This window comes from Brassica napus, chromosome C5 (genome assembly GCF_020379485.1).
Source record: "Brassica napus cultivar Da-Ae chromosome C5, Da-Ae, whole genome shotgun sequence".
NCBI classification, from domain to species: Eukaryota; Viridiplantae; Streptophyta; class Magnoliopsida; order Brassicales; family Brassicaceae; genus Brassica; species Brassica napus.
Window position 1 is genome coordinate 44784568 of NC_063448.1, and position 21841 is coordinate 44806408.

The window sequence follows — 21841 nt, forward strand, 5'->3', positions numbered from 1 at the left end:
TGTTCATCCAAAACATACGCAGAAGCTGAATAAAAAATTGTTATCTTTTCATCTAAGGGAACTTATCCAATAACCGGTGAGATCAAAGGGAGTAGGAACCAGAGTGAGTCCAATTTCCAATCAACTCAACCATGATCAGTCCATAACTGGGAACTCATCCAATATGTTGATCAAGCAGACGTTCTTCTAGGGGATCCGTTAAGGAGCAAGCACACCTGCTAAGCGGACCTAATGTATTTAACTGTAATCAACATCTTACTTATTTATAATTCCTTACCAAATGCATTGTGTGACTGTTTGAATGTATATAAAACGATTAAGGTTTAGACGTTAGTCATTGTTATTGCTTGATCATCAAGGAATCAGAGGTTTTGTTTTCGTAGTAATATATTGTGTTGTTCCGAATCGTTTTTGTAAGACTTGATATCAAGTTTCTCAGCTAAGTAAAAGTTTAAAACAAATTTTCATATTTTCTCTTGTGTGTAATGGACTCCTGAGTTTGGGTCATGTTTTGGGTTCATTCTCTCTTTTTATTATTAATGAAATTTATGTGACAAAAAAAAAATAATAGACGATAAGCTTTTATAAATGGGTTTTATAAAATAAGTTTGCGACCAAAAGGTTTCTGGATGACCTAGCCAAGAAAATAGAAAGCAACAAAAAGAAGACCGAAATAAATCATAGAAGGGAGTTTGTAGACAATTTATTTTAGCTAAGAAGATTAAAAAAAGGAAAATCAGTAACGGGCATTGAGCTTGGACATTCCCAAAGCTGGGAAGCTAACCATTGCGTGGTTTTTTACGACGTCAACATCCTCTGGAAGTTGTGCACCGTCAGCTGTGACTCCACCCGAAACAGGTTCTACAACGCTGCAACTACTCGACCCTGTAGCTTCCTCTGTAACGCTACAAGCAACTATACCAGTGTGGTTTAGAGGGACAACGTTAGTAACATTACTGGAGGGCTGAGCTTTAACTGCTCCAGCTCCTGGCATATCATCGCCAAGGTTATTGGCACCTCCCTGCACAAATACAAGTAAAAGACTTAAGTCCTAGAAAATATAAAAGGCTGAAGACCTTAGAACAATAACTTGTAAACATGTTTACCAACTGATTAAAATTACGTTTCCAGCAAAGTTTTGGAGTGGAGGACGTTGGTTACTGTCGAAGATCCTTGATATGCGAAGGGCAGATGCTTTGAAAAGAAGTTGAATGGAGAAAGCTTCAACCGGTGAAGGCGCTGCCAACTAAATTCTTTAAGCGCTGTGGCAGGGGTCTCTAATCTGGGTCATCCACACCTGGGTCCTGTACAAAAATGTAGGCTTGGTTATTCTACAAACATGAACTTGCGCAGAAAAATCATAGAGTTAAGATTAAAAAACTTGGAAAAAGTCATAAAAATGAAAAACCTTGAATTAATACAATAACTATATTTTCACTTTTATGTATTCTTTGCAATGAAATACATTGAAGACAAAATAGTTACGGAAATAAATATCAAGCAAATGTTAACCATGAATTTAAGTAAATAAATGTATTTGTTCTCATAAGTTAGGCAACCTCTGAAGCTCTGCATCTGTGAGCCTGGTCATCTCACCATCAAATGCTATGAAACCTGCAGAAATCACAACGTCGAAATCGTTTAGTGGTTATTACTTTACAAACGCAACTAAGATGTGTACTTCTAAGAGACCCAAATAGCGCAAGTCTATGCATGATCACCTGAGAACACCAACATCGTTGTCATTATATCAAGCTGCATATGTGAGTACTATAATCCGCTCTAAAGCTTTCTATAGAATTTTAAGTAGGAGGTGTAACACCACTCATCAGTGATATCAATACTATCAACTTCACCGGCACAGAGGAACTCCACATACTGTGGTCAAATAGATTAGAGAGCATTTTAGTTTACAGACAATAACCAACAAAAGACGAAGACTGTTAAAATAGCACATGTGGCCTGTGGGTCAGAGTTAAGGACATAAGCGTTAAGCTCAGCAACAGTGACGGTCTCAACTTTATGTACACCTTCATATTGAACCAGAGGAAGTAGCGACATCATGGGGAATTTTTTTGTTGAATCCAAAGTTTAAGAAGGTGAATAGGAAAACATGAATTTAGTTAACAGAACAAATAGAGGGATTTAATCTTACTCTTCATAAAGACTTTGGCCATCGCACTTTCTTTGTTATAGTGGAAATGGGTGCGTTTAGGATGAGACTACCTGCCATGAAATTAAAAGTAAAAACTTTAGGAGCCAAGTCATGAAGTTGATGATTAACATGATTAAGTTGACCAGAAATCCTAGTACCTCCAAACACCTTAGGCTCAACACATGAGGCCACCAATTTCTCATGCAGGAGAGTGGCCATCCCATCGAACACACTTAAACAAATAGTCGGCCCCTGAAGATTGGTACAGGTTTGTTATTTCAAAATTGATAAAACAACCTTAAAAACCACTGCATCTAACCAAAATTTCCAAGCAGTGAGGCTTTAACATACTGTGGTAACTGAATGTTAACCATAAAACTCTGAATACTCTAGAGTTCACTGTTATAGGTGGTTTTGAACCCCATGACTTCACACACAATATCTATATCTAATATGAACCGTGAATAGGTAAATCATTACATCGTCAAACCAATGAATTTAATCTAACCAATATGGAGTGAAACTGTGGATAAATAAAAAATTCCCATCGTCAAACCTATACATAAAAGTCATACAAAATGGCGGAAAAGTTTATAAACTGACCTGGAAAGTAGGTGTTTGTGTTGGCGAGTAACATCATCTCATCATAATTGTCTTCAACTCAGAAAGAAGCAGTTGAGGATTTGCCATGATTGTAACTTCCTTGCAGATTCTTACTTTCTTAGGTATAATTGAACACTGCGAGACGACAAGACGCACAAAGGCGGAGATGGTAAATAGCTATGAGATTCAGGAGTTCTATGAGACTAATTAATGAATTCTTAGTTGAGATCCATGATTGAAGGACATAATGGTGTTAAATAACCGAGAAGCCATTTCGAATGGGGGATTCGTAAAGCTTGACAGAGAAAATGTAGATGAGAAGACGATGAAAGCCAAAGGTTAAAGAAGAAATCACTGAACAGATTAGGAGGTTGAGACGTTACGGTGAGTTCATTGTCGATTAGTTTTCTGAAAAAATTGACCGTCAGCTACGAAGGTCGTCGAAGGCGAGAAACCCCTAAGTTTCAATGATTGACAAAATGATGTATAAAAACCCAAACGAAACTTCAATCTAAACAGCAAAACATACGCTAAGCCCATGATAAGTTTACAAAGACATTGATAGTTGAAATTTTTTAGCTGCCACATGTCCAAAAACGCCCATAGGTGAGTGATGACGTGGACGCATGAGGAGAGACTCAACCCAACTTTATTGTATAAGATATAGATTAATCTTAAATGTTCTTATAGTACGAAGTACATTACGTATTGTACCCATAAGTCAAAACCTTCATTATATGCATAATTTAAAATCAAGAAAACAAAAACAAAAACAAAATCAAGATAACGCTAATTTGTTTTTCAGTAATATTACATGTTAGTGTAGTTGCATGAGCAGTAATGAAGATTTTTCTCTTTTCATAACCATTTTATTTCAATTTCGACGCGCGTTTGAAACACGCGCAGACCCAATTTTCTCTCTCGCGGCGACTAAACCTAATCTCCTCAATCTTCAATTTGGTGGTTTCAACCGCCGCGTCTGGCTCCGTCGGAACCCTAGCTACGGCGAGAGCCTCCTCTGAACCTTAGATTGTTGCCCACCTTCCTGCAATGGCCACTCCTTCTATTACAATCTCAGACAAGACCTCCGCTCCACCTACCATGATCTCTGAAAACAACTCTGCTTCTCCGCGTGCAATCTCCTCCGACAATCAACCTCCACACCACTCACCACCCTTAGCTACCACCGGTACTCCACCTCCATATCACTCATCTCCCGGCATCGTTATGAAGCTCCGCCACCGGTAATCTCTGCTGAAGCAAATTACTCAGATTCTGATTCTCAAGATGAGGAAGCTGTTCAACGAACTGGTTTTGTCCCTACCTTGGGAGCTTGGTCAAAACCTCTCCATTTCACGCCAGCTCCAACCCCCCCTGAACCTGCAACTCCGAGGTTTGGTGTTTTGGAGGCTGTAAAAAGTCAATTAGTTTCATTTTGGCCTTCAATCAGTGATACTACTCTCAACTGTCAGAAACAAAAGAAAGGACATATAAAATATCCTGAGAAAACTGTGTCTTAGCTTCCGGTGGAGAATATTCCACCTCCAGCTCTCAAAGAAGATGGTACTCTTAGGTTTCCATGGGCGGCTCGTATGAACCAAGCATCGAGAAATTTTTTTCGGGCTGCTGAACCAACTTACCGTTTTGATGGTACTCCTCAGGTGACAATTCCATCTAAAGTTCTTAGACTAGGTCCAGAAAATAAGGAAGAATACATAGTTGGCCAGTTTCATAGATGTTCATGTCCTCCTGGTGGACTTATTCATGCAGTATTGAATAGGTTATGGGGTCGAGAATGTGAGATAACCTGTCGTAAGCTAGGTGACTCTTCTTTCTTGTTCCATATTCCCCACGAAAACACTCGCAAATGGATTATTCAACATGGAGTATGGCATATGGATGATTGTCTCCTCTTCGTAGCCCCTTGGAGCCATGTTAACTCATTCAAAGTCCCTGAGATCTCTACTTTACCGATGTGGGTTACTCTTAAGAACATCTCAGATTCATGTTTATCAAGATTGGGCATCAGTCATATAGCTTCAGGGCTAGGAGAACCAATGCTTACTCACAAACCTCGCTTGGATCCAACAAAAATGGGAGAAGCAAAAATATTAGTGGAAGTTGAGCTAGACAAACCTTTTCCAAAACTCATTGCTCTTGATGACAAGCAAGGTAATATCTATTTGGTAGATGTTGAGTATTCTTGGATCCCAAGTGCTTGTGAGAGATGTGGACCTCTTGGTCATAAGGCAAAGAGATGTCTTCTCCCTGCTGCGTCTATAAATTCTGATCTGGCGACAAAGGAAACTGATAAACTGGATGATCAAGTCCCATTGGTAGACATCAATCACTTGCTGCAAAGCGGCAGGTCTGTGTCCAACACTCTTTTTCCTTCTGTTTATCAATCATCCATGAACATTGAAGAATCTTCCATCACTGAACCCTCTAAAACTGAAACTACCAATATGGTCTCTCCTTCGCATGAGGTACTTTCCCCCTCTTGCTCAAAATTGGAAAACCCTTTGCCTATTTTAGCAGTTGGAAACACTGCTCCTTCTCACTCACATGTTATCGAAGAAATTTCATCGAAATCAACTATTTTGGAGAGCTCTCAAGTCTCTGATCATGAGCAGCTCAGTGGTCTTTATTCTCCTCATACACTTAACCGTCAACAATTTCGTATGGAACCGGAAATTCCGTTGTCATATGAAAAAGGAACAGGTTTTGAAGAAGTTGGAGATGCTTCTAGTTATAGTCTAACTAGAGGAGGCAGACCAATTAAACCAACCCAAAAAATTCAAAAAATGGAATGGACTAAAGCTAGAGAAAGAGGCAAAAAAGGTCATCGTGGCCGAGGAACCTCCTTCAATAGTTAGTTTGTTTCCATTTTATCATCTCGGATTCATTGTTGGATCTTAGTCTAGGGATCTTATTGTATCCTTTGCTTGTTACAATCTTTTTAAAACTTATAGGTGAAAACTCATCTCTTGTACTACTTATGCATTTTAATTTGAAAACCCTTTTACAAAAAAAAAAAAAAAAAACCATTTTATTTTCTCTCAATCTTTCTGTGTCATTTGTTTTATAGTTGACAATGTTTTTTGTTTTTCAAATATTTTTTTATAATAATATTTTTTTGCAAATGGAGGAAATTGAATATCAATATTTTTTTGTTGATAATATTTTATCTGTGAAATTGATAAAGGGCTATATGTGCTACAAAGAAAAGGAAAAGAATAGTTAAATCAAAAGAGAAAAAAAGAAACAAATATTAAAAACAAAACAAAAAAGGGAGAGAGAAATAAAGATGGTGGAAAAAGAAGAGTAGGTGGGGGGAGGTCGGCTTTTGATTAGTTAAATTAAAATAAAAAAAAATCCTGATCAACCGATTCGACTCACCGAGTCAAAGGACAGATTCAACTCGCTCGAGAGCTATACAAGTTGGTTTCTTTTTTTTCTTTTTTCAAATAACATGTTTATTTTTTGCTTGGTTGGGTCAAGGTCAGGTGTAAAGGAGAAGAGAGAGAGAGAGAGAGTGTTGGAAGTTGAAACACCCCCTTTGACCATAATGAAAGCGTTTATACAAAACTCTCTTCAGATCTGAGAGGGGCTTCTCTCAGTTTCTGTCCGCGTATTCTCTCCGGCGTCGTTTCATGATCTGACTTTGGTCTTTTTCTTCTCCCCTTTTTTTTTTTGCTTCTTTTACTTTGGTCACTGTTTCTTCTCAACATGCCACGCCCTTTCTTCCACAAGTTGATTTTCTCATCCACTATCCAAGAAAAACGCCTGGTAACTCCTCCTCCTCCTCCTTCTCTTCTTATTAGTATTTGCAAAATTGAGTGTTTAAAGTTGGAGTCTGGTCTCGAGTTTGCAAGTATATGCGTTTTTATTCGTGTATGTTGTGACTGACACTTGTTAGATTTCTTGAACTGAATCTGGTCAAGGTTGTATTTTTTTTGTTCAGTTTTGTGAGCTGAAAAATTGTGCTAGGAAGATTGAAAAGTTTGGTCACTGTTTGGGTTTGCTCGAAAATTGAGGTTGGAGAAATCTTCATCTGGTCTAGAAGTTGTGAGTGTAGTTTGGGATATGATTTTACATGTATGGTTTTGTTAGATTGATGCAACTTCAGAGGAGGAGAACATGTTCAGATCTGTTTGTGGTTTCTCTCTTTTATTCACTCTATTTTGACTCTCTTTCTCTGTTTAACTCATGAAGGTCTGAGATTTTAGATTCCTCTTGTGAGTGAAAAGTAATTTGACTCTTTTTTTATAAGGTCTCTTTGCTTTGTTTAGAGTAAGAAGTCATTGACTTTTTTCTTAATAAGGTCTCTTTGTATGTCTATGTTACAAGACTCATTGCTTGTTTTCGTAAATTAAAAAGTGTTTTTGTGTGTGTAGAAGAATAAAAGTACATTTATGATCCAGTGATTAGTCATCACTTGTGCCTACACCTATCAAAGTTTATGGATTAACATGAACAGAAATTCGATTACTAGTTGGTTCTCAGCTTAGAATATAAATAAAGATCATAGGAGTGATGACATCAGCAGTCTATACAAAGATAAAAAAAATATACATTGTTCCAGGAATAGTAATGGACTGTGTCTTAGCCTTGGAAACTGAAACAGTACCATTTGGATTGTGATTTAATTTAGGCAAAAGCAGGCTGCTCTCCAGCAATATATCTTGCCATTTTAGCATTATATATCTTGTAAATCTTTATATTAATCTTCTTTTTTTTTTTTTTAATTCGTGGTATGGTTTGTGCAGAGAGTTCCAGATAAGTTTGTGAGTAAATTCAAGGACGAGCTATCCGTCGCAGTTGCACTCACGGTACCTGACGGTCACGTTTGGCGTGTAGGACTAAGAAAAGCCGACAGCAACAAAATCTGGTTTCAAGATGGTTGGCAAGAGTTTGTCGACCGTTACTCAATCCGCATTGGCTATCTTCTCATCTTCAGATACGAAGGCAATTCTGCCTTCAGCGTCTACATATACAACTTATCACACTCCGAGATCAACTACCATTCCTCCGCTCTCATGGACACCGCACACACCCACCTCAAACGCGCCCGTTTGTTTGAAGATCTTGAAGACGAAGACGCTGCCGAGGTTGTTTATCCTTCTTCCTCAGTGTATCCGTCATCACAACAGCATCCTGAAGTTACTGTAGCCGCTATTAAAGGGTACGCTAGTCCAGCTATCCAGAGCTTCTTCGCTGGACCACCTGTTAAAGCTGAAGAGGCAACACCGACCCCTAAAGTTACTAAGAAGAGAGGGAGGAAGAAGAAGAACGCTGTTCCTGGTAAATCATTTTTCCTCTCTTCTTAAACTCTTGTTTCATACTTGGATTGATTCTCATGATTGGTGTGATCCATCCAGAGGAAGTAAACTCATCTGCTCCGAGGGATGATGACCCGGAGAGCCGTTCAAAGTTCTACGAGAGTGCTTCTGCGAGAAAGAGAACGGTTACTGCAGAGGAAAGAGAGAGGGCCATTAATGCAGCCAAAACGTTCGAGCCAACAAACCCTTTCTTCAGAGTTGTTCTTCGACCATCTTATCTATACAGAGGCTGCATCATGGTAAGCAACAAAAACATCTCAAAATTAAGATCATTATTACAGAACAACTGTCTCTGAAATAGTTATCTTTTTTCTTTTCTTTGAACAGTATCTGCCTTCTGGTTTTGCTGAGAAGTACTTAAGTGGGATCTCGGGATTCATCAAGGTCCAGCTCGGGGAGAAACAGTGGCCGGTGAGATGCCTTTACAAAGCAGGGAGAGCCAAGTTCAGCCAAGGGTGGTACGAGTTCACCCTGGAGAACAACCTAGGAGAAGGTGACGTCTGCGTGTTCGAGCTCCTCAGAACCAGAGACTTCGTCCTGAAAGTAACGGCCTATCGGGTCAACGCAATCTAGTACTAGTAGTTTACTTCGGTGTGACTGATCGATCTGCAGTGTGGGGAGATATCAAACTGCAATTCCGTGTAGGGTTTTCTTAATTTTAAAACAACTAAACTCTCTTGCTCTCTATTTATGTGTCATTGCGTCAGTGTGTCAGTTTTTTTTCTCGATGTGGATAAGTTTGTTTTATGATTTTTATCATAATATGCAACCTCTGGAGTGGAATTTAGAATTTGTTTGGATTAGAAGTTAGGGTTTAAGAAGTTTGTAAAGACCTGATCAAACTGCAATTGCGTGTAGGGGTTTCTTAATTTTAAAACAACTAAACTCTCTTTCTATCTCTATCTGAGTATCTGTGTCATTGCGTCAGTGTGTCGTTTTTTTCTCGATGTGGAAAAGTTGTTTTATGATTTTATCATAACTAGGATCTTTGCCCTAAATTTCTTCTTATAATTAATTAATGTAAGCTTGTTTAATTTTTATAAAAACATGTATATATATATATATATTATTTCAAAATTGACTACAATAAATATAAGTAATAATACGCAAATTAATTTATTATGTTGTTCAACGAATTTGAAATGAATAAATTCAGCGGTTGATTGGTAATGGTGGTAAATGTTTTAGACATCCACTTTTTCTAAAAAAAATTTCTTTCATATTTTAGCTTTTAAAATTAAAGATACACTATAAAGTTTTTAAAAAAAAAATAATAACAAAATATTTTATTTAGTTTTCAAAATCAACTTTTCTAAAGATTTTATTTAGTGCTTTGAAAATAAATATATAACAAAACAATTAAAGCCGAAGCAAAACAATTCACAGCTTATTTTCTAAAGTAAAAACATAAACAAAAACTACAGAATAACCAATCAACCCTCGCTCTTTGTTGTTTATTTATTATTAAAATTAACAGAAAGTGATGAATAGTCAATATTCTTAAGTTTCAACTAAAATCTTGTAAAATTGCCAAAAATACAATTTTCAAAGTACCACTTTTCATGTTTACACTAACCAATTTTACCCTTATTTTTAATGAAAGGTAAAAAACATTTATAACATTTTGATTAATTTTGACAAAAAAAAAACATACGGTTAACTAATCTAAACTTAAAACATCAACTCTAAACCCTAAATCATCAACTCTAAACCCTAAACCATGAAACATCAATTACAAACCCTAAACCCCGAAACATCAACTCTAAACTCTAAACCCTAAACCTTCAAATCTAAACCCTAAAACATCAACTCTAAACCCTAAACATAAACCCTAAACCCTAAATCTAAAACTTAAAACATCAACTCTAAACCCATGAAACATCAACTCTAAACCCTAAACCATGAAACATCAACTCTAAACCCTAAACCCTAAACTCTAAACCTTCAAATCTAATCCCTAAAACATCAACTCTAAACCCTAAATGTAAACCCTAAATGTAAACCCTAAACCCTATATTTTTCTGAAATTCGAACCCTAAACCTTCAAATCTAAATCCTAAAACATCAACTCTAAACCCTAAACGTAAACCTTAAACCTTCAAATCTAAACCCTAAAACATCACCTCTAGGGTTTTAGGGTTTAGGGTTTAGGATTTAGGGTCTAGGGTTTAGAGTTGAAGGTTTAGGGTTTAGAGTTGATGTTTTAGGGTTAATTTTTTTAGGGTTTAGGGTTTAGAGTTTACTTTTTAGGGTATAGTGTTGATAGTTTAGGTTTAGTGTTGATGGTTTAGGGTTTAGAGTTAAAGGTTAGGGTTTAGAGTTGATGTTTCGGGGTATAGGATTTCGAGTTGATGTTTCAGGGTTTAGGGTTCATATTTGAGAAAAAAGAGTAGGGTTTTTGATTGATGGTTTAGGGTTTAGCGTTCGTATTTAAAAAAAGGGTTTAGGATTGATCGTTTAGGGTTTAGAGTTGGGTTTTAAATAATTAACCTCGTCATACAAATATATTTATATTGGGATATTTAGATAATGGTTAATTTATAAAAAAAAATATTTTTATTGAATTTAAGTAATTCAAAATTAATTTAAAGTTCTCAAAAACTTATTTGTGTTTAATCTAAATACTTATTTATCTGATTATGATTTTTTCTCGATGCCACGCACCAGATTTTATATTATATATTATAAATACATAGTTTGATTGTTAATTTGTATTTTAGTAAATTTCAAATTAATCTTTTCATGACTTCTTAAAAAATATTCTCAACAAAATATTTTTGCATAAGATATTGTGAACTTTTCTTATATATTACTTTAAAAACTTCTGTAATACTCATTTATTTTCTGAAGCTTTTTGAAATTAAATTTTCACAGTTTTTTTATTAGCTATAAAACAATACTCACAACACGGTTAACTTCAATCTATATTTTTATATGATCTATTATACTAAAATTGAAAATTGCTACCAAGCATGGACAATGGCCAAACAGCCTTAAGAACACCATTTTAAACAACAAATCTTCATGCAGCAACATTATCTCCTCCAGCTAAGAAGCTTAACTGTTGAAACTTCCCCTTCTTCCCAACATATAACACTTTTAATGTGCTGAGCACCAAAATTTTTGTGGATCACTATCTTTCATAGAAGAAGTTTGAAGCATATCTCCACTGTTCTTGTAAAAGAATTTCTCGTCTTTCAGAAAAACCTCAGAAGCTTGCCTTTCCATATACACAAAGCATAATTATGTCAACAAAAAGAAATAGATACTAACCGGACCAAGGTACTTAATTAATGCTGAAGTTTCAGCCGAGACACTTCTTCACAATTTTTACTTCTTTCTCCTTGCCAATATCAGTTAAACACACATCTAAGTTTATTTTTGATTGGCACAAACCTTTTGACATAAATGGGGGAAAAGGAGCCTGTGAGAAGTAATTACCAGTAGAAGGTCTCTACTCAGGAAGTGGAGCAACTTATAGTAAAAATGAAGGTTATGTCCATACCGATGTCAAAGGTCACAAACCTTTACCAACCTCATCTGCTCTTGTCCAAGCTCGAGATCTCACCTGGAATTCACGGTTTCATGTTTCTCGATATCAAAGAATGATATATAACTTCTTTTTACCTCACCAAAGTCTAAGAGTTTCTGCCTGTGATTGAAACAAAGGGGATTTATCATACAACATAAGATCACGACAACACAATAACAGCAGAAGTTTTGAAATCAAAACACTAACAGGTAACAGCTTTGCTCCACGAGCACTGCACATCCTGCGAGCTTTCACCTGGTACCAAATATTTTGTAAAATTTATGTAACTTAATAGCAGCTTCGTGTTTGGGGTTCCTCAGATCAAGAACTGAAATTTATCTAAAAATCCCAACAATGTGTAACTCAGAGCGAGATCATTCTCTCCGGTTGCATCCATTTGAAGGGAATGGATTTCTCAACAACCATTTTACCACAAAATCCCAAGATCTCTTAACCAGGAGTCTAGAGCAGCCTCCACGTCATATCCAACATATCGCACAATACAATAGTGAGATTCTGACCTGAAGTGAAACATCAAGAATTTGTTATGTCTGACTCATACATGTTTGTATATATATACAGAAACCCAAAAAAATCATGAAAATAAAATACAAACAGAGAAAGAAGCGCATTTCACACACAACTTCTGAACAATAGATTCAGCCAAAGAACAAAGATTGAAAAAAAAAAATCAGAACTTCTCAAATCTAGAAAAACAGAGCAACTCACTGAGAAGACTTAGTCGTAGTCAAGATGAATAAGTACCTTGAATATACCACCAGAAATGTATTTACAACTGCATTTTCCCTTTTGTTGAGCAAGCTGCGAAAACAGAGGGAGAGAGAGTGATGAAAGATGGCAAAAAAGAGACTGGATAACACTATATATAAGCAGAGCAAAGTTGAAAAACTTGAGTCAATGAAATAATTAATTTAGTTTTAGGGACCTCTATGTACGTAGCTCTGGTTTCCATGTGGGGTAAATGGAGTCTGTCAGACCCTTGTGGCTGCAGATGCATCTTTCCAATACAAATCTGGACAATTCTCTAAATAACATGCCACATCGATCACATAGCTGAAAGGAAAAAATATTTTGAATGGACAATGAAATCATTAGGGAAGTAGTAGAAGCTAAGTTGCTGGAATTAATAAAAAAAGAAGGAATCTGATGAAGTGCAGAGATGAATATATGAAAGGCATGCGTGTTGGTTCATGCCAAACTCAAAAATCAGCATCACCACACACAGCCAAATAAAATTAACATCACCGTGCATCCGACACGAAACAAAATATGAATACTTTATGTTACAAATCACTCTTAGGGCCAACTTCTTTGAGGGATTAACCATACCTGCTGAGAAACGATTTCCGAAGACTGATCCAGAAGGAGTTTGCTCGACATACTCGTACTTTGCTGAGATCGACTGAAGCAAGCCACATTCAGTGGATCTTAATTTCCGGCGGAGATTGATAGGGTTTTTTCATCGCTAGATATAGAGAGAGCGAGAAAGAGGAGTCGAAGAGGATTCATGGGTGAAGTTAATGGGAAAAAAATAGAATATAAACTGTTAAGAATGAGAAATCGGAAAGGTCATCAAAAAGAAAAACAATATCGTCGGTTGGCTACATTGAAGAACGCTGACATGGCACAATACAATAGTGTGATTGGTCTGAATTTCTTGGCTATATTGTGCTTTTAGTATTGTGATATGTAACCTCTGGAGTGGTGTTTGAGTGAGAAGTTAGGTTTAAGAAGATTGTAGAAACCTAATCTCCATCAACTTTGGTATGGATACTTGTGCACCAAGAAAGATGATATGATGAAGATGGGATTGTTGTGTTGTTGATTATTCGAACTCTTCTCTTTCATCTCAAGAAGCTTTTTTTTCTTTCTTATGAACTCTACAGGGTTGAACATTTGTAGCTGAATCCTCCAAACCAAAAAAACTTGAATTTATAAAAAAAAAAATTGACTGAACTTTTATAAAATGTTTGAATCGATCATGTAGGAAAATACTCGAATATCCAAAATAATAATGCTTCAAGATATTATTCTTATTTGTTAATTACTCCAAAATAATATTCTAAACTTAAATAATGAATAATATAATTATTTAATTTTATATTAGTTTTGATACAAAATATAAAAAAATGTGAAACTAAAATATTATTAACTGAATTTGAAATGAATCATCTTATATAGACACTAGGTCAGGTATAAATTGTTCTATAGAGGCTAAATCGAAAACATTGGTTCCAAACTCAAAACATTCATGCCTAATTTTCAGAAACAGAGTTGGCGCGTATGAGCTCTGTTTTCCCTGGACCAAGATTCTTGTCTTTGTTGCACAAGAACTCGAAAACCCTAGTTCAGGCTAAGCAAATCCATGCTCAACTCGTGATTCACGGATGCCAAGACAATTCTCTCGTCGGCAAACTCATAGGCCATTACTGTTCGAAGCAATCTACAGAAAGCTCCAAGCTTGCTCATTCACTAGTGTTCCCTCGTTTTAGTCATCCTGACAAGTTTCTATTCAACACATTGCTTAAATGCAGCAACCCAGAAGACTCTATACGGATCTTCACCAACTGGGTATCAAAAAGTTCGTTGCTTTATCTCAACGAGCGCACGTTCGTCTTCCTCCTCGGCGCTTGCGCCAGGTCGGCTTCTTCGTCGCGTGTCGGGAGGATCGTTCACGGGCTGGTGATAAAGCTTGGGTTTCTCTATAAATCTGAGTTGATTGGAACCACTTTGCTCCATTTCTATGCCAAGCATGGGGATATACGGTATGCTCGGAAAGTGTTCGATGAAATGCCTGAGAGAACTTCAGTTACATGGAACGCAATGATCGGAGGGTACTGTTCGCATAAGGACAAAGGGAATCACAGTGCGAGAAAAGGGATGATTCTGTTCCGGAGATTCTCCTACTTTGGTGATGGAGTTAGTAGACCTACTGATACAACCATGGTTTGTGTTCTTTCAGCCATCTCTCAGATGGGTTTGCTCGAAGTTGGTGCTCTTGTTCATGGATACATAGAGAAACTTGGTTTCACGCCCGAAGTTGATGTCTTTATCGGTACTGGACTTGTTGACATGTACTCCAAATGCGGCTGCTTAAACAGTGCTATCTCTGTGTTCGAGCTAATGAGAGCGAAGAATGTCTTGACATGGACCTCAATGGCGACGGGGCTAGCTCTCAACGGAAGGGGGAACGAAACACCGAGTCTTCTAAACCGAATGGCGGAGTCTGGTATCAAACCAAACGTAGTATCTTTCACTAGTTTGCTTTCGGCTTACCGTCATAACGGTCTTGTTCAAGAAGGACTGGAGTTGTTTCAGAGCATGAGGGCAAGGTTTGGTGTGACTCCGATTATTCAACACTACGGATGCATAGTAGATCTTCTCGGCAAAGCAGGGCGGTTACAAGAAGCGTATGAGTTTGTGTTGGCTATGCCTATCAAACCCGACGCTATCATGTTGAGAAGTCTCTGCAATGCCTGCAGCATCTATGGAGAGACTGTGATGGGTGAAGAGATCGGAAAAGCTCTTATCAAGATGGAACTAGAGGAGAAGGGTGATGAAAGCGAAGATTATGTTGCTTTGTCTAATGTGTTAGCTTCTAAAGGGAAATGGGTAGAGGTAGAGAAGCTGAGGGATGAGATGAAAGCAAGAAGGATCAAAACAAGACCTGGTTACAGCTTTGTTTAGATCAGAAACTAATTCGCAGTTCAAGTTTCATTAAGTAGAATATTTTACATTACACAACAGAAACACATGCAAGGTCTCTGTTCTGTTAGAAGAACTGTTGTCCTCTGAAGACTCTCTTGCCTTCTTCTTCCTCAAGCAGTTTGATTGAATTGATCTCATCAACATCTGCACAAACATAATGAAATTCAGATCCTTAATCTTCATACTCACAAGGACAAGGTCTGTTCTTACCATTTAGAATCTTATCAAACTCATCGTCTCTTGGTCTCTTCTTGGGGTTTGTACCACCACCCTGATCATTTCTTCTTGTACCTTGAGTTCCAAGAAACCCTTCGTCTGTAACGTCCATCACCTCATCGTCGCTGTCACTGATATGAACTGCATCCAGTGGATAGTCGATCTCGCAAGCCGAAACATTGAAGATCATTACACTGAAAGTTGAGTTTCCTTTGTAGTCGAAGAAGAGAAAATGGCCTTCGCTGATGGAATGAGCCTCTGCAAACTCACTCCAACCGCCCTGTAACCAAATCTCTTCACCTATCCGTTTAAGCTTTATGGAACGCCTGAATCCCACAGGAGTCTCCAATGTAACGAATTCAGAGAGTGTTGACCCTTGTAGTATCACAAATCTTGGTGGAATCATCTGTTCAGACAAGAAGTAAGAAAATGTTAGATCTTGGGTTCTCTACAGTGTCTTAAGAACAATCTGTAAATTTTAGCATCCCTTTTAGATCTCTAATCCAAGAAAATACAAAGTAATGGAGTATTGTCTAGCAAATCTGCTGATATAATCCCAATAAGTGTAAAGAAACAAAGAATTGAACCAACAACAACACATGCAGGGTGTTTTTTTTCCAAGTGAAACTCTGATCTACAAGTGTTATATCTATTACCAGCATGTTTCTCTTCACTGTTGAGGGTAAAACCACCTTGAAGAACTTCTTGACCGAAGAATCTGGCTCCGGTTGTGGCCGTCGGTGAGAGGCTGTTGTGACTCTGGCCTTCGTTTGCCGTGTAGTAACCATTTTTCCTCCCTTTTTTTCTTTAACTTTCCCGAAGAGTGAACCAGAGTGGAGAGTTAAAAGCCAATGTTTTTAAACCCGAGCCGGACACTGAACCGGACGACTTACTGGGTTACTGAGTCACTGGATCGACCGCAGATGAACCACAGGTTGATAAATAAATTAATTTTATTATATAATAATATACCAGCTATGTAAATAAAAATATAGAAATTAAATTTTAATATTTTCTAAATATTTTTTAAAACATAAAATAATAGTTTGGATATGTATATATTTTATGTTTAAAAACATTTAAAAAATACTTAACTTTAGTTTTTATATTTTTATTTTCATTTGACATACAAAATATCAAAAAATAGTTTAGACTATTTAAAATTTTTTCTAACAAAGTAAGAGTTATGACATCTAAAAAAATCAAGACATTAAATTTATAAATATTTAAATGTCTAAATGAATAATAAATTAAACTCAAATACAAAATAAACCAAAAGTAAAAGATTATTGTAATAAATTGTCAATAACAGAAATAAACTAACACCAAATCGCATCAACTAATTTTGGTTCTCTCTACCATCGTTCATTTCATTTTCTTCAGGCGGCATAGTGAAATCTTCGCCAAAATCTAAAAATCACAAATATAAAACTTAAAAATAAAACCTAACTTTTTTTTTTGTCAGCATCTAAGTTCTCAATTAAAAACTTAGAATATAAGACATAATCTAAAAACATGACTAAAAACTAAAAAAAAAAAAGTTATTTATTGGTTCAACCGTGGTTCAACCGGTATCGGGTTCCGGATTTACTGAATTTTTACGGGTTTTTGTGGGTTTCTAAATATTGGATTTTTCACAAAAACCCAACCGAATTTTTCTGGGCCACCGGGTTTATCGGTTTAATCGCGGATGCGGGTCGGGTTTCAAAACACTGGTTAAAGCCAATAAAGAGAGAAACCGAAAAGGACTGAAGTTATTTGTCGTGATGTTGTGATATTATGTATCTGACAAGTGACAAGACAATCTACTTTAATTTTTCTAGTTTCCCAAGACTCTCATAAAAGTTTTCACCATTCAAAAAGAAGTCTTGATTAGGTAAAAGATTATTAAAGTTACCAGAGTAAGGTATGACAAAAACACCAAAAAATCAAAGATAACCCTTGTTACGATTTGGAAAAGGCATTCAACACAAACATAGAAATATGATTTTAAAAAGAAAAATTTTCTTTGCTTTTTTTCGAGATTACTAATTTAAAAAAATTTCACTGTATATATCAATGTTCTAAAATTTGGTAGACAGTGAGTGGTCAAGCATGTTTAGACAGACGCGTAGGCCTATTTTTAGAACATTGGTATATATGTTCATTGCATTTACTTTAACTTTGCCATCAGCGTAATCATAATTCATAAGTAAGGTATAAAACACAAAAAATCAGAGATAACCTTGTTATAATTTGGAAAACGCATTTACATTGATACAAATATGATTCTTGAAAGAAAAAATTTCTTTACTTAATTTTGACATTATTAATTTAAAATTTTCAATATATGTATCAATGTTCTAAAAATCGCTAGGCGAAAAATCGCTAGGCGGTGGTTAGGCGTTTTATAGAGGATTATTGTTTAGATGGCGCCTAGGCCAATTTTTAGAATACTGGTATACATGTTCATTGCATTTACTTTAACCTTGTCAATTTGTCATCAGCATAATCAAGAGATAAATCAAGGAAGCCTAATTACAACAATATGTATTAAACATGTGGCAATGGGTTTTTACTACACAAGTGAGAAAGAGTGATTATGAGCCAAGCAGCTTCTTCCACCATGCGTAACCAAGGGTGAGCAAGAATAGCACAACGCAAACCGCAGTAACACTCGAGAGAAAGTAACCAAACACATCATCCATTTTATACAATGGACACGGTATGTTCATTCCGAACAAGCTTACCAACAATGTGTTTGCAGTTATAGCAAACGAGGCTATGGTCAGCGTCAGTTGCAGTTGGATCATTTCGTTACGTTGATTATCAAGTTGTATGTTCACGTAGTCTTCTGTGTCGTCAATGTACTCCCTCACCGTAAAAATCCTGTTTCGCATCCCCTCTAGTTGCATGAAGTACGCCTCCAGCAACATCTCTAGATCCTCCACGTCGTCGCCCTTCGTAGTACTCGTCACCATACTGGAACTTCTGTTTGATGTGGCCCGACTGAGAAGATTTGATGCGGTCTCACCAAGTTCTGCTTCGGATTGCTGGTTCTGTTGGATCCATTTCCTTGTTAAGTACAAGTCTGCCATGTCTTCGTTGTCATCTAACAAGTGTTCGATTTCATCTCTCACCTGCATCAATTGCAGAAGAAAAGTTCTCACATCAGAAATAAAAAAATGAATTAAGTAATATCCAAAAGACTTACCGTTAATTAATTTTAAGTTAGAAGTTCAAAAAATTTAATATGGTATCAGAACGAACCCATACTCTACCCATTCATTAATCCTACCCGAAAAATGACATGATGATCCTATCAACCCAATAAAAGAAAACTAAATTCCATGGAAATAGCTAAAAATAACATTATCTCGGAGAGGTACGATGGATTTTGCTTTGAAGTTTTAGGCTCTCCTCCATCACAACAAACATTATATAGAATCATGACGAAATGATCAAACCTAACCTTTTGTACACGGGCTAGCAACCTGGTGAGATTACTTTTCAAGCTTCGAACGTATTCAAGATTCTCAGTGCTGACATTCTTGGTTAGTTCATCAAGAACAGGCCAAGCTTCTGTCTCAAGTGCATCAACGCTCGTATCAAGAAGCGAGCAGACGACCTCCAGCGCAATCTCGAGAACCTGGAACTCAAAAGGAAGCTCACTCTGCAAACCCTCTCCAGCTTCTTGATCAAGAAGAGAAGAGGATTGCACAACGTTTCCAGAAGCATTAGTAATCTGAGGAAACTGTAGCTTGAGTCGTTCAACGAATGGAAGAACTTCAGGACGGAGAGGATCCAAGAGCAGCACTTCTTCAGCGGTAACTATTAGCTTTATGACTTCTAAGTTCACAACAATTGCTTTCTCCCTCGCTGCACAGAGCCAAAGATACATACATGTATTAGCTTCTATATCAAGAATGGGTTATACTTTCTCTCTAATACACTATACCAAGAATGTTAGAAGAGTGAGAGAAGACAGGTCCAAGAATCCTGAGATCTCTAGGGGGGACAGAAGCACGTTTGATGATTGTACTCTTGTCGCATTCCACTACTTCCATAGCTCCAGTCCGATCAAACCTCATCCACAACCTCGCTCCTCCAGCTTTCTTCTTCGCCTTCGCAACAACCGCAGCTGGAGTCATCGGCGTAGGAGGCGGTGAAGACGAGATGAGGCTACTCTCTGCTTCATCCTTAGCCGCAGTGCGCTTCTTACGGTGGCGGATGCTGGAAAGACGGCGGAACGACAACTTGCCTTCTCCCATTGCGATTGATTATTTGTACCTATCGGCGCAGAGCTCAGAGATCTTGCCGCTTCTTGGCTTTGTCAAGTTCCGACAGATCGTTTCTCTACCGTAAACGCTAGTGAGGAACAGTGTTGGTAGTTTTGTATTATTGTAGTGGTTCAAAAAAATATCCAAAGATCAGGCCAACGAATTAAAAAGAGATATGTTTTGGGTTTTGGTTCTAAAAAGATACGATGAGCTGGCTTTATTCACAAAAAGGTCCAAAAGAGTGTATGAAAAAAATAGTTCCGACCTGCCGGAATCGAACCAGCGACCTAAAGATTATCCGCATCTACTACAGTCTTCCGCTCTACCAACTGAGCTAAGGTCGGCTACGTTTAACGTATTAACGTAATCATGTATATTTAAATGTTATACTAGTTCTAGTTGGAGTGTAAAATCATTTTTATTCTTAACTCGTGATCGTGTTTACAAATTATTCCAAATTACTCGTGATCAGGCCAACGAATTAAAAAGAGATATGTTTTGGGTTTTGGTTCTAAAAAGATACGATGAGCTGGCTTTATTCACAAAAAGGTCCAAAAGAGTGTATGAAAAAAATAGTTCCGACCTGCCGGAATCGAACCAGCGACCTAAAGATTATCCGCATCTACTACAGTCTTCCGCTCTACCAACTGAGCTAAGGTCGGCTACGTTTAACGTATTAACGTAATCATGTATATTTAAATGTTATACTAGTTCTAGTTGGAGTGTAAAATCATTTTTATTCTTAACTCGTGATCGTGTTTACAAATTATTCCATCCATGTATTTTAATATGATACACGGAGCATGTAGATCCCTAAGGTTTAAATGACATTAATACTGAAATAGAAAAGTGTAGTTTATGATTAATCTAAAAGACCATTCATAGTCTACCATATGACGATATGAAAATATATAGTAGTCCAATTTATGGGCTTATTATTCCTTCTTAATTAATTTGAAGTCAAATGGACAAGAACCTAGTGGAGCTTTGCCTAACTACATCGGAGAAGCATAACTAACATCTCATCGTTTGTAAACTGCAAGCTTCATTTTCTTCTTTGGCTTTAGGAAAGCACATACTAGGTTTTATGCTAAAGTTTTAAAACATGTTCATTGAATGAACTTGATGGCAAAACTGCAAAATTTTAGTCAATTGGCTGAATGACTCATGTTGGTGGTAAAAGAACCATGATTGGAATTCTTCATATTTGATTTCAATTATGGTTAACCATTGTTTGATGTCCAAAATAACAATAACACATGATGCTCCACAGATTTTGAGAAGTTCGCTAAACATTGGTTCTTCCACTCCATTCCATTTGAATTGGGGTTATACCGAACAATTGTGAGGTGGGGATATGACTACTACATCATATACAAGTCTGTCGTGGAATTTTGAGAATTTTGTTGTTAGATGAGAGGGACCAGAGTTGGATTCACTGTCGTACCCAGTAATTCACACAATACTGGTAAGGTGAAAAAGTAACTTTCCCACTCTTGTTAAATATCAACTTAGGTTTGGCTGGTTTTCCTTTTTGTTCCTCCACTAGAACCTTTGAAAAATTAAATGCTTCTGCAAGACGTGGTTTGTATCCATTCCAAATCTGCCATTCTGACTGGCCAAGAAGAATGAAAGGAGCATAATAACAAGGGAAATGAAAGCAGCAGATGCAGTAAGAAGAGTAGCAGTAAAGGGAACGTAAGGCCTAAGGCCCTTCCACTCTTTCTTGGCCTAGTTAATTGTATGTCAATGTAAATTTGTAGCTTGTTTGATTTACATATCCGATGGCCGTTAGTGACATTTTACATAAACTAGGTGTTTTCCTGCACCATGTGCAGTAAAGAATTTTCAAAATCTAATGTATATTTAAAAATAAATTTATTAAATATTATATATTTTACTATTTTTTTACTAATTTTTAATATAGATTTAATATATATTAAATCAATTTGCATAAAACTAATAAAAATTGTATAATTATCAAAAATTTAGCCTAAACAATATT

General features: G+C 36.7%; 4 protein-coding genes and 2 non-coding genes across 6 annotated transcripts; 2 read left to right on the plus strand and 4 right to left on the minus strand.

The window, feature by feature from the left end:
• Nucleotides 1–6281: 6281 nt before the first annotated feature.
• Nucleotides 6282–9000, plus strand: LOC106446859 (B3 domain-containing transcription factor VRN1). Its single transcript, XM_013888670.3, has 4 exons — nucleotides 6282–6547; nucleotides 7528–8062; nucleotides 8140–8339; nucleotides 8428–9000. Exons 1-4 carry the CDS (start codon nucleotides 6488–6490, stop codon nucleotides 8671–8673), a joined length of 1041 nt encoding a protein of 346 aa, XP_013744124.1. The 5' UTR covers nucleotides 6282–6487; the 3' UTR covers nucleotides 8674–9000.
• Nucleotides 9001–13936: 4936 nt separating this feature from the next.
• On the plus strand, nucleotides 13937–15449 carry LOC106446856 (pentatricopeptide repeat-containing protein At3g18970). Its single transcript, XM_013888667.3, has one exon. It carries the CDS (start codon nucleotides 13937–13939, stop codon nucleotides 15338–15340), a length of 1404 nt encoding a protein of 467 aa, XP_013744121.1. The 3' UTR covers nucleotides 15341–15449.
• LOC106446858 (B3 domain-containing protein At3g18960) lies at nucleotides 15307–16427 on the minus strand. The gene is made up of 3 exons (XM_013888669.3): nucleotides 16234–16427; nucleotides 15572–15983; nucleotides 15307–15505 (listed from the first exon to the last, which is right to left on the minus strand). The coding sequence occupies exons 1-3, from the start codon at nucleotides 16363–16365 to the stop codon at nucleotides 15426–15428; spliced, it is 624 nt and encodes a 207-aa protein (XP_013744123.1). The 5' UTR covers nucleotides 16366–16427; the 3' UTR covers nucleotides 15307–15425.
• Nucleotides 16428–18010: 1583 nt separating this feature from the next.
• On the minus strand, nucleotides 18011–19995 carry LOC106446857 (magnesium transporter MRS2-4). Its single transcript, XM_013888668.3, has 3 exons — nucleotides 19515–19995; nucleotides 19029–19435; nucleotides 18011–18696 (listed from the first exon to the last, which is right to left on the minus strand). The coding sequence occupies exons 1-3, from the start codon at nucleotides 19825–19827 to the stop codon at nucleotides 18157–18159; spliced, it is 1260 nt and encodes a 419-aa protein (XP_013744122.1). The 5' UTR covers nucleotides 19828–19995; the 3' UTR covers nucleotides 18011–18156.
• Nucleotides 19996–20095: 100 nt separating this feature from the next.
• Nucleotides 20096–20180, minus strand: TRNAY-GUA. Its single transcript is given in 2 exon segments — nucleotides 20096–20131; nucleotides 20144–20180. It is a non-coding gene; the product is annotated as a tRNA-Tyr (tRNA).
• A 233-nt stretch (nucleotides 20181–20413) lies between these two features.
• Nucleotides 20414–20498, minus strand: TRNAY-GUA. Its single transcript is given in 2 exon segments — nucleotides 20414–20449; nucleotides 20462–20498. It is a non-coding gene; the product is annotated as a tRNA-Tyr (tRNA).
• Between the last annotated feature and the right edge of the window lie 1343 nt (nucleotides 20499–21841).